The sequence below is a fragment of the Crocodylus porosus genome, unplaced genomic scaffold, assembly GCF_001723895.1.
Source record: "Crocodylus porosus isolate Cpor-Errol unplaced genomic scaffold, CroPor_comp1, whole genome shotgun sequence".
NCBI classification, from domain to species: Eukaryota; Metazoa; Chordata; order Crocodylia; family Crocodylidae; genus Crocodylus; species Crocodylus porosus.
Genome location: NW_017728922.1, coordinates 17,871,849 through 17,887,127, shown reverse-complemented (window position 1 = coordinate 17,887,127; position 15,279 = coordinate 17,871,849). Strand labels below are relative to the sequence as shown.

General features: G+C 46.3%; 1 protein-coding gene across 5 annotated transcripts in view; it reads right to left on the bottom strand.

The window, feature by feature from the left end:
* The window catches only part of L3MBTL1 (l(3)mbt-like 1 (Drosophila)), a 34,053-nt gene extending 28,187 nt beyond the window's left edge, over window positions 1-5,866 (bottom strand). For all 5 annotated transcript variants that reach the window (XR_002102014.1, XM_019539769.1, XM_019539771.1 and 2 more), the window contains exons 1-5: window positions 5,790-5,866; window positions 4,244-4,341; window positions 3,108-3,270; window positions 1,465-1,688; window positions 426-570 (exon numbers count right to left, since the gene is read on the bottom strand). Coding sequence is in view for 4 of the 5 variants with exons in the window: in XM_019539769.1 (XP_019395314.1) it covers window positions 426-570; window positions 1,465-1,688; window positions 3,108-3,243 (505 nt within the window). In the remaining variant the exon portion in view is untranslated. The remainder of the gene's footprint in view (window positions 1-425; window positions 571-1,464; window positions 1,689-3,107; window positions 3,271-4,243; window positions 4,342-5,789) is intronic.
* Between the last annotated feature and the right edge of the window lie 9,413 nt (window positions 5,867-15,279).

Here is a 15,279-nt window from a genome sequence, read left to right as displayed (position 1 = left end):
GGAAAGACAAAACACTCTTTTCTGGGTGGAGTGAGAATTATTCTGGGCGCAAGGAAGCAAGGCTGGGAGGCAGATCTGTCCAGCATATCCCACATCTCTGGTGACTCCAGAATCCTCTGGGACTTGCACACTCTTCACCTTCCCTGTAGGATTACAGGGATGTGCCAGTAAAAGCCAACTCCCTAGAGCCCCTTCACACCAGGCGCATTAACACCATCATGGACTGAAACACTGTTCCCAAAGGGTTAAAACTACTAGAGCTAAGAGAAGCAATGCACGTGGGGCTGCCTAGACATCCAGTCAGCCACATGCCTGCTCCACAAGACCATGGGTGATGGAGTGTGGGGAACCTTAGCAGTGCTCTGTGGAAGGTCAGGCACAGCAGGGCTCCTACTGCACAATCAGTGACATCCCAACATGCTTACCCTGAGCCACAATGTGATTGTCCCTGCTGCTGGGTGTCACCTCCAACTCCTGATCTTTCTCCATGTGAGCTTCCTTTACAGGTTCAGCTGGTGGGATTTTATCAGCACTCATCACTTTCAGCGTCCCATACTCATTTATCCGAAACTACACCATTATTAAAAAGAAGAAGGAAAATAAAATTATGACCCAGTAGGTAGCACATCAGATAACACACCCTGTGCCCAGTCCTCAAGAGGACCAGCATTTGTTACAGGTTCAGCAAAGCAGATGCTTCAGGCCATACCATACCAGGCTATATCATACTTATGCTTTGAGTTCCTTCATTCACTTCCCAGTATATCAATCAAGATGGCAGCCATCACAACAGCATAAAGTTAGGAAGAATAATGATGTCAGACCTAACCCTGCTGACCCCCATCCTCACACAAAAGTCTGACCTTCAGCCAGTGCTGAACAAGCCAGGACCTACCCAGGGATAGAGGGAAATGGCATTGTGGCTAAAAGCCAAGGTTGAGGGACCAGGAGGTGGAAGTCTACTCCAATTCCTACTATGGGCTTTCTGGAAAGCCCAGCAGCAGCTGCAGATAGGCAGAGGGCAACATGAAGAGAATGGGAAGCTGGCTGGAGGATGGAACTATGTGGAGGGATAGGACAACATCTGGAGGACTGGACTGGCTAGAAGGGTAGAATGTGGCCCTCAGGGTGGGATGGCCTAGAAGAGATAGATACAGGCTCAAGGCTGAGGTAGGGTAAAGAATAGGCCCATTTATTACTGAATGACTAGACATCACCACATCCTCTTTCCAGCAGCTGGTCAGAGCGTTAAAATGCTGTGCGCTCTCTCTGCCACTGAGAACCAGAGCAGAGGGTGAAAGCCTAAAGATGAACACAGAGTACAAGAGCCCAGGGAGGACCCCATGAACAAGGAGAAGCCCTTAAGGCCCTACTAATAAATACTGGATTTCCCATCAGTTCCTAATTCGCCTTTGAAGCACTGGGCTGGAATTCAGGGGCTTGTGTTCAAGGAGCTCCACTTACTCGCAAGTTGCTCCCAGGCAGAGTAGCCACCCCATCCTTCCACTCCAGGACCCGAACCGTGTTGCAGGTCTGCACCCCGCTGATCTGGGGGATGACAGTTGCTGTCATGGCCTCGTTCCCTGCCCCTCTCTCAGGTCTCTCAGCTGCTGTGTTCCTCTGTGACTCCCGAGGAAATCGCTGGATTTCTAAGGTGCTGGTAGGGAGGTTGATGGCGGTTGCATTTGCTTGAGACAGAATTGAAAGAAACCAAAAAAGGCAACACTTCATGTACATGAGCCAGGGCAAAAGCCAGTGCAGCTGCCACACCTTAGCTCAAAGGGGCCATGCAACATCCTAGCCCAGGGACCCCATCCAGTCTCATGCTCATCATTCCTTGAATAGCCTTGTGTTTGCTTTCAGCTTTCCCCTGAGAGGCATCTAGCAGCTGGGTCTGACCTCCCTCAAAGTGGTAGGTGTTTGCTCCAAGTAGGCTGAGGCATGTGAAGCCCTGATCCTGAACTTGGCACATGTCAACAAGAGGTACAGAGGTAGCTGCCTACAACCTCTGCTGAATTCTGGAGGGAGACAGCATGGAGCCAGCAGAGGGAAGAGGAGCACTTGATCTGCAGGGGAGAAGGTGGGATGGTTGCCGCATTGATCACTCAGTCCTGGTTTGTCACAGCAAACAGAATCATAGGGCCTGGCTGTCCTTGATACCAAGGCCCCTCTGCACCACTCTGGCATTGTAACATGGGCATGAATTCCAGCCAGGCTCATTTTCAGGTCAGAGTTGTGTAAAGTAAACTCTGGATACCTTTAAGAAATGCTTGGATGCTTATCTTGCTGGGGTGATCTGATCCCATCTGACTTTCTGCCCCTTGGGTAAGGGGCTGGACCTGATGATCTCGCAAGGTTCCTTCCAGCCCTAATGTCTACGAAATCTATGAAGTGGCCCAAGTTAGGTGTGTGACATTTTAAATGTCAGCTATGTCCATCAGAAATGGCACCACAGACATAATTCTTTCCTCAGACCCCTCCAGCCTTACGACCCTGCTCAGCATCCCACATGCTAGTCCCAGACTGGGCAAGTGTCTTTCCAGTCTGATGCGACTCCCTGAACTACTGTCATCTGTGGTGCAGCCCTGCACCTGGTCAGGCACTGGTTGGCAATGGTTGGAGAGAAAATAGCATCCACCCCTTATAGACAAAAGGCTTGGTCACAGCCATCCAGGCCTAGAGCACTCTTTGGCTATGGTGCTATAATGTGCTGTCTGTCTGGGGATGGCAGAAGACAATGCCCAGAAAGGGTAGATTCCTGTGTCTGCTACAGCTACTTTGCATGGCCTAGGTGATGCAAAGTGGCCCATTCTAGCAGTAGGTGGCCAGCTAATGCCTTCTGAGAGAGGTAACTATCACAACTGTAAAACTGACAGAAATATCACAGCCACCTCCAGTGAAGAGAAAAGGAAGGCATGCACTGGGGGAAGTGGCTGTCAAACAAGGGATTTGGAGTTTGTAGTTGTGTACTGTAGCACCTCAATTCCATCTATGTCCTTTACTGGATCTAGTCTATTAACGTTGAGGTACCTGGGGACCATAGAGACACAGTCCTGGGAAATACTTTGGAGAGAGCCAACCCTAGGCCCTGGTGCTAAACCACATACCTGGTATGATGAAGGCAGTTGTTGGCAGGTGTGCGTTCTGCACAGTGTTCTCATTGGCAACCAGATGGATGCTGACCTCCCTGGCAGTGTTCCCTTTTGTGCTTCTCATGACCTCCATTTCTGCTCTGCCATCCATCACCCTGTGCGGACATGTAGTAGAGATCTAGAAAAAACCCAGTAGGGGTGGGGTCTGGTTAGGGCTGGGATGGTGTGAATTCAAGAGAGGATCAAAGATAGATGGTATGAGACAGAACACCTCACAGTCTCTTCCAGCAGGAGTGACTACAAAAACTATGCATCACTCACAACAATAGCTGTCCCAATCTCTCCCAACAGGAATTTCTGCAGAAAATGTTATAGTAGTACTAAGCAGAGAGAAAAAAAAAATCAATATATGGCAGACACCTTACTTTTATCTTTGCTAAAGACCTCACCGAAACCACAAAATATCCATTTTCCTGGCATTTTACTTTAAGTTCTTACGAAGGGAAATATTTAACAGCTTGAAACTTTTAATTAATTTTCTTCTCAATTTTTAGCACAACAGAGCTCTGTTCAGATGCCTTGATTTAAATCTGGCTGCACAAAGCACTCTCCTTGTCTGAGAGAGGGGCCTACACTTAGGGACAAGCTATCAAGATCCAGTGGGGTCCAACTTATTTTGTTAAGAATTCCAGTGGGGAGGGCAGACAGGAAGGTTGATAGCAGCCAAACGCTGGATCCAAATCAGGTTCCATCTACAAAATGGAGATGATAATAGCTCTAGTTTTCTTTCTAGGATACCAGATAACTAAGGACTATGCTTAAAGCAGGGGTGGCCAACTTCTGACATGAGTGCCACGAGTGGCATGGGCAGCCTGTGTGTGGTATGTAAAGAGATTGGGGAGGGATCAATAGCACAGATGCTGGTAGGCAAAGCAGCAGAAAGCAGAGCAGGAGATCAAGCAGGGGGCACAGATTAGGGAAAAGAAAGCAGAGCAGGAGATTGGTAAAGAAAGGGGATCAGAGTGGTACTTGGGGAGGATGCAGGTCTAATTTGTGGTATGTCTGCCAAAAAGGTTGGCCTCCACTCAGGTTAAAAGGTGCAATGTAAAATAGAGTAACAAAGAGCAGCAACACAGTCATGGAACAAATACCTGTAGCAAGTAACAGATCAGAAAGGTCAGATGCTGCAGAGCTGTGTGGATCAAACAAGGGTGCTGGGCAACCTCTCATCAATGCAATGGTCAGCTGCCTATCAAGAGAGAGGACTATGAAGTGCCAAGTCATTGCCCTCAATCCAATGACCTGGAAATCAAGTTAGGTTTAGCAAACACCAAACACTTTGGGAACAAGACTTGCAAAGAAGTACAGACAGGAGAAAGTATGCTGCTTCCAGAACTGGTGGCGGTGGCAAATGAGATACAGCACTTGCCATGCTGGGCATATTGAGCATACCAGCTTATGAGTGTGTTTCTATATAACAGAGTTCCTATGTACCTCTATACGTATAAGGACATTTATTTTTTTATACAGAATTTATAACGTCTCTTTTCCCTTAACAGAAAGGAAAAATAGCCAATGAGGCTATAGTCTTTAAACTTTACAGCTGGAGCCTTGGGTTCTGACCCCACTGCTTATATCACCTTGTAGCTAAAAGATGGGGTATAAGAGAATTTGTGGGCTTAAAGGAGGAATTACTGGGTGCAGCTCTTTGGCCTGTGTTCTGCAGGAGATCAGATTAGAGGTTCAATATGGTTCTCGATAACTTTAAAACGTTAGAACAACTGGACTCCAGAAGCTATTCCCAGAAAACAACAACAACAACTTCATTAATATAAAACCTTGTGAACAGTGCTCCACAATCATATGCACCAGTAGATGGCACTTTTAAGTTTTACATATATACACATATAGTTAGGTTTATAGTTATAATGATAGTCATAAAGAGCTTTTATATGAAGTTCTTGCAAAATAATCATGTCCAGTTATTTGAGTACAGGAAGCTGAGAGAAAGGCAAGTACAACTGTATGGAAAGTATGCCCCTTCCAGAAACTGTAAAAATAGTAAATAAAAATAGTATTTTATTTTGCTTCTTGTGGTTTAAAGGTGTGTCTATGATGGTAATAAAAAAATATAAAATATAAGGTTGCACAGGGCACTCTTTTTAGCCCTTTGAGTATTTGCTGTCGTAGTTGGATATTCTCTTTCTTTTCTCCACCAAGGAACTTATTAGGTATCTGGACTGAGAGACAAAGTCCACAACCAGTGGGAGATACAGTCTCTACTGCCCCTCCAGAGTGAATGTATAAATTACATTTTCAGCACCAAAGGTTAGATGTTACAAAAGCATCTAACTAAGGTAGAAGCCTAAGTCCCACTGAAAGCCAAAGGGAGTTAGGTGCCTAATCAATTTAGGTGCTTTGGTAAATTCTATTAGGCATCATCTGCTGACACCTAAATCTGCCCTCAGTCTGATATTTCAGTTTTGTGAACAATATGGGTTTTGAAAAGTCTAATCTGGATCTCATATTTTTATGATTATCATTAATTTCAGTGGATTTTTTTTCAAATAAAGTATCTGTCTTTGTATGTCAGAAACTCCAAATACAACAGCATTTTGTGCTAATGCAGGGCAACCCTGGAACGAAGAAAGTCCTAAATATAAAGTAAAATAAAGCAACCTAAGTTCAATGTCTAACCTGAGCCATAGTCCAGCAGCAAGACTTCACCTCACTTTCATGAGGAAGACCAGCACTGTAAATACAAAAATCAAACAATAACATGGGGAAAAACCAGGAACAGTCAGATGACCAAGGTAGGCCTTGCATTGGGTTTCTGCACAGACGTGAGTAATGATTTTCTCTGCTTAAAAATCCCAAATTCTCTAATTAAACGCCCCAAAATCTGCATTTTTCCATGATTAAAATAAAACACCACTATATACAGGTATCAGTTGAACACAGTATTCTTTTGATACATTTACAATTTGAAAGCAACCTGGAAGCCTAATAGTGCCTCAATCATTATAATAAAATAAATTCTAAACATCTATATATTTTGGCATTTGAATTTGGTTTTCTTATCATCGAAAATCAGAGCTCCCCCTGCCCCCTTTGCTCTCCAAGATATAGGACCGACTGCAGCTGTCGCCCTCACTGTTTTGTGGCACTGGACAGCCCTGATATGCCAGTGACCCTCATTTCCAACCCACAGCATCCTGGCCCTGCCAGTGCCCCTCACTCCTGACCCACAGTACCATAGCCTTATTGGTGCCCCGCACTCCCAGCCCACGGCTCCCTGGCCCTGCCAATGTCCATCACTCCCAACCTGCTGTCTCCACAACTCAAAGGGAAGAGGTGTTCAGGAAGAATGGTTGCTCCTCAAGGGAGCCATCCTGAAAGCACAAGTAAAGGCAGCAAAAGGGCACAGCAGCCTCCTTGACTCTGCAGGGAACTAGTGGACCTCCTGCATCTAAAAAGAAAGACCTATAATGGATAGAAGGCTGGATCCACCCCAAACAAGGAGTACTCTGCACTGGTCCAGACCTGTAGGAAGCAAACCAGGAAAGCCAAGGCTGTGACTAAACTCCAATTGACTACACATATTAAGGGCAATAAAGAGTCCTTTTTTAGATGTGTGGGGAGCTGGAAGAAAAGCAAGGGTAACACTGGACCCCTGCTAAACCATACAAGTCAACTGACAACTAGCACCCAAGAAAAAGCCAACCTGCTCAACAGGTATTTTGTGTTGGTTTTTCACCAGCCTCAAGGGAAGGCCCTGCCCAATACAGTATGGGACGGCCAGAGCGAGGGAGAACTATTACCCCACATCAATATTGACCATGTAAAGGAACTCTGTGAGAGGTTGGACACCTTCAAGTCAGCTGACCCAGACAGCTTACACCCCAGAGTACTTAAGAAGCTGTCAGGCATCATAGCTCAGCACAGATCTTCGAGAACTCATGGCACTCAGGCAAAGTGGAAGAAGGCCAATGTGGTGCCAATCTTCAAGAAAGGGAGGAAAGTAGATCCAGGGAACTACAAGTCCATCAGCTGACCTCCATCCCCAGGAAGATCTTGTAGAAAATCATCAGAGAAACCATTCTTGACAAACTGGCTGAAGGCAACTTCTTGAGGGATAGCCAGCATAGGTTTGTCGCGGGTAGGTCTTGCCTGATCAATCTCATCTCCTTCTACAACCAGGTGACATATCACCTGAACAAGGGAGAAGACATTGACATCATATATCTCGACTTTAAAAAAGCTTTCGATCTGGTATCCCATGATCGTCTTACAGAAAAACTGGCCAACTGCGGCCTTGGCTACATCACAGTCCGCTGGCTGGGGAATTGGCTTCAAGGTCAGACCCAGAGAGTGGTAGCTGACCAAAGTCAATCACTGTGGTGCACTGTGACTACTGGGGAACCCCAAGGCTCTGTCCTTGGGCCTATCTTTTTCAATATCTTTATTAATGGTGTGGACATTGGTGTCAGGAGCAGACTGGCCAGGTTCGCTGATGACAACAAAATTTGGGGTAAAGCGTTCCACGTCTGAGGACAGGATGGTGATCCAGGCCAACCCTGACAGGCTCCGAAAATGGGCGGATGAAAACCTGATGGCCTTCAACTCCAAAAAAACGCAACATACTTCACCTTGGGAAGAAAAACCCACAGCATGGGGGCAGTGCTACGCTTGCTAGACCACAGCTGAAAGGGACTTGGGGGTCATGATTGATCACAAGAAGAATATGAGCCACCAATGTGATGTTGCAGCTGGCAAAGTGAGCAAAACTCTGGCTTGCATCCATACATGGTTCTCTAGCAGGAGCCCAGCCGGGTCTGCACTGGCTAGCAGAAGCGGCGGCAGAGCCGTGTGCCGCTCGGGATGGGACGGGATGGGACGAGCCTGGCCGGAGCGGCAGGAGCTCAGCTGCATTTTCCCTCTGCCTGCACCGGTCAGTCCTGAGCGGTATATGGCTCCGCCACCACTTCTGCTGACTGGTGCCAACCTGGCTGGCCTCCTCCTGTCCCCAGCAGCACATGGGAATCCAGCTTCATCTGCACGCTGCTCCAGATAGGACAGACCCGCCTGGGCCAGCGCAGGTAGGGGGAAAGTACAGCTGAGCCCCTCCTGCTCCGGCTGGTCTCATCCTGTCCCAAGAGGCACATGGCTACTCCTCTTCCTACACGCACTGTGTCGGCAACATCAACCTGACACGGTGTGTGTGGGAACCCTGTTCCTTCCCCAGCCCTTCAGCAGCCATTATGAAGCTGCTGAGGGGCTGGGAGAGGGACAAGGGGTGGGAACAAAAGTAAACCGTGTTTACTTTCATTTCGCATTGCAGCACTGAGGGGCTCAGAAAATGCGCTGGCGGGCCGCATGGCAGCCCACGGGCCGTATGTTGGACAAGCCTGTTCTAGAGTCACATGACAATGCAAGACTCTGCTTTCATTTAGCACAGCAGTGGTTAGCCATGTGAGTCTGAAGCACACAGAAGGTAGGGCAGGGTGCCACATTAGATACCAACTGTTTCAGAGAGACATGAAACTTTCATAGGTAACAATTTACTTTATCATATGCTACCTATGCTGTTTAGTGTCCAAAGTGTCACCCTGCCCTACCTTCCACCTCCCTTTCATTAAAACAAAGAAAAAGAAAACAAATAAAAGTAGCCTCAAATATATTACTTAAAATCTAATAATTTCTGCAAGATTGATGTTGCTGACACTACCACTTTGCTAGGAGTTTTAATCTCATCATTGCATTACCTACAAACCTGTTCTCCACATATAACTTACAATGTCCCGTTCGTTCCCTTTGGACAATGAGCTGTATGTCAAGCACATGCAGCAATTGGGTCCAGTTCCAAAGAGTGGATCAGTCTCCCAAGGAAAGATGGGGGAACTTGATACTATGGGCTGTCCAGCTTGAACACAGAAGCAGACTGACTTCTCAGATTCATGGTGCAATGATGAACGGACAAGTGTGTTTCTGTGGTACATTCGGCCATGAATGGAGTCAGGGCAAGTGGAAAGGGGTTTGCAGCTGATCTGAGCTTGGTTGAAGAGCACATGCTGATCCACTTGCGCAGTGCAAAGCCAAAGGATTTGCAAAGGTTATGGTGAGCCTGAGAGTGATCCTAAGGGCACGCTCTCCAGCCTTTTCTTCAGTTAGCATTTTCACATGCTCTTCAAAAAGAGCTAGCAACTTATTGTTATTAAACAAAACCCGACATTAGCACTCAGAACAGCAGGTCACCCAGAAATTCACTACCCAAGGCCCTAATTTCAGCAAAATGCTCTCATAAAGTGTTGCCAACACTTCTAATTTTATCACAAGACTTGATCATTTGCTGTGTTTTTCCCCTCAAAAACCCAGTTCCTGGAGTCAGGTGACCATGTGAGTCTCAGCTTACATTTTATACAAGTAAATTAATAAGGCTTGTTGTTCTGGAGCAGTTTGAAAGTGTAACCCCCGGAGATTCAGAACCCAAAAAGCAAAAAGAAAGAATCCAGTAGTTGTTGGGGGGGTGGGGGGAGGTTGTGATTTTTTAATACTTGGGGTTGCCAATGCTGCTTTAAATATGAAGTGTCCCTGACTTCAGGGGGACTAGTGAAGTGCATAAAGTGAGATGTGTTCAAGTCACTTGCTGGTTCAGAGACACTTCAGTCCTGCACTCCATAGCAAATAGGTGCGAATAAGAGGTACAAGTTTTTAGAACAGAGGTTCTCAACCTTTTTTTAGAATCAAGACACGCCTCAGAAAATGCCAACTCTTAGTTTTCACTTGATTTTTGACTAGAGAAAAATAATAGAGTAATTCTTCTGTTGCAAAGAACTCAGAAAGACCACAACAGGGCAGAATGGTCTTAACACCATGGATTCCTGTCAGCATCCTGTAGGTTATCTTGTGAACCATGTCTGCACACCTAACTGTGCTAACGCACAGTGTGCCATCCTTAAAAGGATCTCAAGGCACACTGGTTAAGAGTCATTGTCATAGAAGCTACTCAAAGCCATCAGTATCACCAAGAACAACAGGAAAACACAATGGGCTTCACTGAAGACAATGACATCATTCCCATGGACTTCACAGAAATAAAGGTTTTGCCCTAGGGATTTCTATAGCCAGTCATATCACATGCAATGTTCTTTAAAAAAATAAACAGCCAGAAGATATTTCCTGAAGCAAAATAACTGCTGTGTTTCAAACATTTTCATCTCCCCTCCCTAATTCAAGGGCTGTTGCCAGCTTACACTAGCTAATAATGTAAATTTAACATAAAAAAGTTTTCTACAGCCCAAGCACAATAGGCGTGTTTGGCAAATATCATTAAAATATCCCAATAAGAACAACCATTTTCAAACTACTACACATCCCCTCTGCAGCGCTTAAACACCAAATATGGTCTGCAAATGTGAAAGGGGCTTTTTGTACTCAGTTGTTTAAAATGAAATAAAGTAAGAAGTAAACAAACAGTCACAAATGACTTACATTTACAGAATTATTTACTGTGTAATACAGCACAGTCGCAACTTACACCTATTTAACTTAGGCAAACTGGGCTTTACGCACTCGGCTGCTGGGGCTGGCCGCCAGATGCCAGCTGGGGCACGTCGCGTAGTGTGGCTCTGCGCAGCACCGCATGGTATTGCATGCACGCGCCTGCATAGCTGGGGGGCTCACGCTCAGCTGGCCGCCTTGTCCAGGCCCAGTGGCGGCTGCTCGGTGCCGAGCCCGGTGATTTCAGTTACAGGCGATTTCAAATATACACGCTGACCTGGGAACGTAACCCCCGCGTAAGTTGCAACTGTACTGTAATTGAGGACTAGAGTCATTAGCACTATGGCAAATGCACCATTTATAAAACATGGCTTTTAAGATGACGGTGATTTTTAACCACAAAGATTGTAATAAGTGGAAGCTTGGGGGAGCGCGGAGGGGGGCATGATCGGGGGTCAGGAAAACAGACCTTATGATGAGAGGGAGGGGGCTATGGGACTCTTCAGCCTGGAAAGTTGCGGGCTCAGGGGCTATCTGGTGGCCGACTATAAGTTTATCAGAAGAGCTCACCAGGATCTGGGGGAGCGTCTGTTGAGCAGAGCACCCCAGGGGATGAAGAAGTTGAATGGTCACAGACTACTCCATGACCATTTCAGGCTGGATGTAGGGAACTTCTTTACTGTCTGGGCACCCAAGGTTTGGAACAGACTGCTGCCGGAGGTGGTTCAAGCACCTACATTGAACACCTTTAAGAGAAACCTGGATGTTTTTCTTGCTGGGATCCTATGACCCCAGCTGACTTCCTGCCCCTTGGGGCAGGGGGCTGGACTCGATGATCTTCTGAGGTCCCTTCCAGCCCTAGTGTCTATGAATCTATGAATAAAGTCATCTGTAGGAAAGTTCAGGTGAAAAGTGGATTTTTGAGGAAGAAAGGACAGGTGGGAACGGGAAAAGGCTTGTTGAGAAAGGGACGTGACAACCTTGAGGTCAGACTCTGCCTGTAGTACCTGTGACAGTGTTGTCCTCACTACTACCAGTATTGCTCAAACACTACCCATGGCTAGAGGCCTGTGGGATTCTCCTTGGTAGTGTGAAGCCGTTAGGAAACATCTCTCATGCATTGGTCAGTCCCAGTCACTTCAAAAGAGCTGCCTGTGTGAGTGCCTGGGGGCCCCAATCTTACCTGTAAAGTCAGTTGCAAAACATAATTTAAATGGAGCAGGATTTAGCCCTGAACTCCTGGTTATTATACAGGTTCCACTTTGGCTCTTTATTAATATGCATCACACTTCATTTTCGCTAAGAATAACAACTGTCTACTAAGAATAACTGAGCTCCTCAAAGAAATTATAGGCCAGACTCTTTCACCTATTAGCTAAGTGGACCTAGGCACTTAACATGTGGTTCTGTTCCACCCTGCTTGAGTCCCTAAAGAACAGTTAATGCAAAAGGCGGGTGGGCCTTCCCTTCTTCCTCACAGCTTTTTGACTCAATGTTAAGAGTCAGACAGTGGCATACTGCAAAAGTAGATGCACTGAGGAACTTCCAGGTATTTAAACAAGGTGAAACAGAGTCATTCAACAGTTTTTCTGGCGGTTGCAATAAAAGATACACAGAAAATGTGCTGACATGTGCATCCTTCTGTGCGCATGAGGGGTGGGGACAGAAATCCCTTGGGCTTTATTATGTTGCCCAGGCAAGGTAAGCTGTGTACTGGGCGTTTATCACCCAACTGTTGTGCGAAATCGAAGAACCTCACACTCCTGCTCTGACAAACGAACAAAACTAGAGCCAAGACTGCATGAACAATCAGCAGAATAATGTAGGACTCTACCTCAGAAACACTGTTCAGACCTACACCAGCTCTTATCTTGGCTGCTCAAGAGACCAACAAATGTGGCTGCTGGAAAGAGGAAGCCTTCTAAGAACTGGCTTTAGCCCAACTTCTACTAGGAGAGCTCATCACAAACAGGAAAAATATCCAGGAAAACTTTCACCAAAACATTTTTCACTGGAGGAAAAGAAAAAAAAAGTGGATGGGAAATTTCCAGTCAGTTTGGGGCACTACAGTGCTCTGGGCCACAAATACAGGGTTTTTTCCAAAGTTGCCATTTTTGATTTTGATGCACATGTCCTGCTCTCATTTTTGGCAAGACTTGCATTCCCTGGAAGTAAGCCAGCATCAGATCAAAATGTGCTAATTACAAACATCACTAAAATGGCAACTATTTATCCCCTAGTTTGATGCTAGCCACTGGTTTCCAGTCACCTCTAATTAAAGAATCATCCATGAGGAAAACTCAGCTGAACATGTGAACATCCTGTTTAACTAGCCTGGCTGGTATCACACAGCACTGGACTCAAAAAGTCATGGGATTTTAACCAACCATACACATTACGTGCTGTTTGTTTCGGAGCCTTTAGGGTGCACTTAAGTCATATTTTCAGGCTTTTCTCTACAGTTGCAAATTCAAATTGTTTTAAATGAACATCGAGATTCTTGTATGATCCGTTACCTCCAGAACTGGGGATTTAACAAAAGCACCAACTAGTGACAGACGCAATAAAGCTGCAAGTTGGCCACACATGACTGCTGGGCTGTCGTCTTCCACTGCCAAAGCCAGTTGTCTAAACAACAAGGTCTGCTTTCAGAAATGCACATGCATTTGCAGGTATGGTTCCTCCAGCTCTGCACACAAACAGATAGTTCAGCCACTGGTCTACACATCTGCCTATGTGGATGCTCAGCCTATCATCCTGCAGGCTGCACGAGGATCTCTCTACCATATCAAAACTAGCTCCACATTAACCACATGTAGAATTCACCACCTTCTCATATCAGTCTGGGATTTGTTAATACTGGTAATCAAAGCAAAGTCCCCCCGACCCCAAATAATTTCTATCATGGAGGGCTGAAGCTTGCATTTATTTTCATCACCATTGTATTTGCTGGGGGATATTTATTTTCATTTCCAAGTGGCATGAGAAATTTTTTATTGCACTGGCTGACTGCTTGTCCTGGGGAGGGGGGTGGGTGGGGCGGTTCTGTAATTAGGAGTGCCCACAGCACAAGGAGGGAGAGAGAAGAAAGGAAGAAAATGGCTGTCTTCAGCATCAGGATCAGAAATGCCAACTAACAAAACAAACTTCTACATTAAAAAAAAAAACCTTCAAAGGAAAGTCAAGTTAAGAAACACTTCTCCACTGTCAGACTTCTGTCCTGTGATGTCCCTGAGGGAGAGCTGGTAGCCCAGCTAAACCTTGCACCTGTGAGTTTAAAGGCAGGGACTTTAGTTGTCTAAAAGAAAAGCCTTTTTTTTGTTTTTGTTTTTTTTGCACCAGTCCTGGAAGCACTGTAATACCAGGTCAATGCATGGAGTGGATGGAGCATGCTCCGGTTCCACCACCCAATACCAAAAAAAACCTGCTCAATATAGACCTCCTATGGAGGACATATCCGAGACAATTACCCTGGGGAGCTCGCCTACGTGGTCACGCTGCTTCCCCTGCAAAGCCGCAGCAGAGCTAATGCAAGGCAACAGCAGAGTCCTAGGTCTCTTTGCACTTTGGAAGTTAACAGGGACCAAAGCACCCCACCCACCCTGTCGGTGAGGGTTACATTTACATGTGCCAATCTGTTAGTGTAAGCTTCCAGCTGATATTGAAAGCCCTATGGCCATCTCTGCTCTGGATTTAAACAGCTCTGCTTCTTGCTTTCCAGGCTCCACTCTGCCAAGGAGCTTCCTGCTTGGAGTCATTCTTAGCATGGCCCAGACTTCACTAGCATCTGGCTCAGGGGCTGAGAGCAGTGGTTCCCAACCTTTTTTTTCTCTGTACTCCGCTGCTGGGAGTGTGGTTGCAGCTGCAGCCCGAGGGCAGGGGAGCTCCCAGCACATGGCACAGCTCATCTTTTCTGTGCAGCACCACTGGCATTGGCCCCACAACCCTCATTTGGGTCATGACCCATGGTTGGGAATCACTGGCTTACAGCAATTTCCTCCCTTTCACAACAGGGCATACCTGAGGGGCTGCTCTGGGAAAGCAAGCCATAGGAGGGTTCACAGCTACTCTCCCCCCTGCAGGAGGTGTTGTGAGATCTAACATAGAAACAGCGATTTACACATCCTACAGGCGTTTGGCCAAAAAAAGTACGAGCATATGGTGGACAAGGTTATTTAGATAAATGTGGTCTCTTTTATTAAACCAACTGAATAGTTGGAAAAACTGTTCTTTTCAAGCTTGTACGGTGACCTTTACAAGTATAACATAAGCCCACCAAGCAGAAGCATCAATGGAGGCTTAAAATATTGTCCAGAAACATTTTTTAAAATTCCATAGTTCTTTTTGAGTCACCTGTAGTTTTTCTATTAAACAACCAAGAAAATAAATTCAGACCATGTCCTAAAGCCATGGTCTCCAAACTTTTTTGATCGCACACCCCTATCAGTAAAAAAATTTTGAGCACACACCCCCAATATATGTATATTTATATAAATATAAAGAGAAATAGAAGGCCGGATCCGCTCTTCCTTTCGACGTTCCCAAGCACCGGGCCCTGCCCCTGCCCCGGGGCTGCGAAGTGCCGCCCTCTCCGCGGTCCCGGGCACGAGGGGCACCACACGTGCGGGGCGGGGCGGGGACAGGGGGTGGCGCAGGCGGGAGCCCGAGGCCCCGGGCGGCGGGGCGG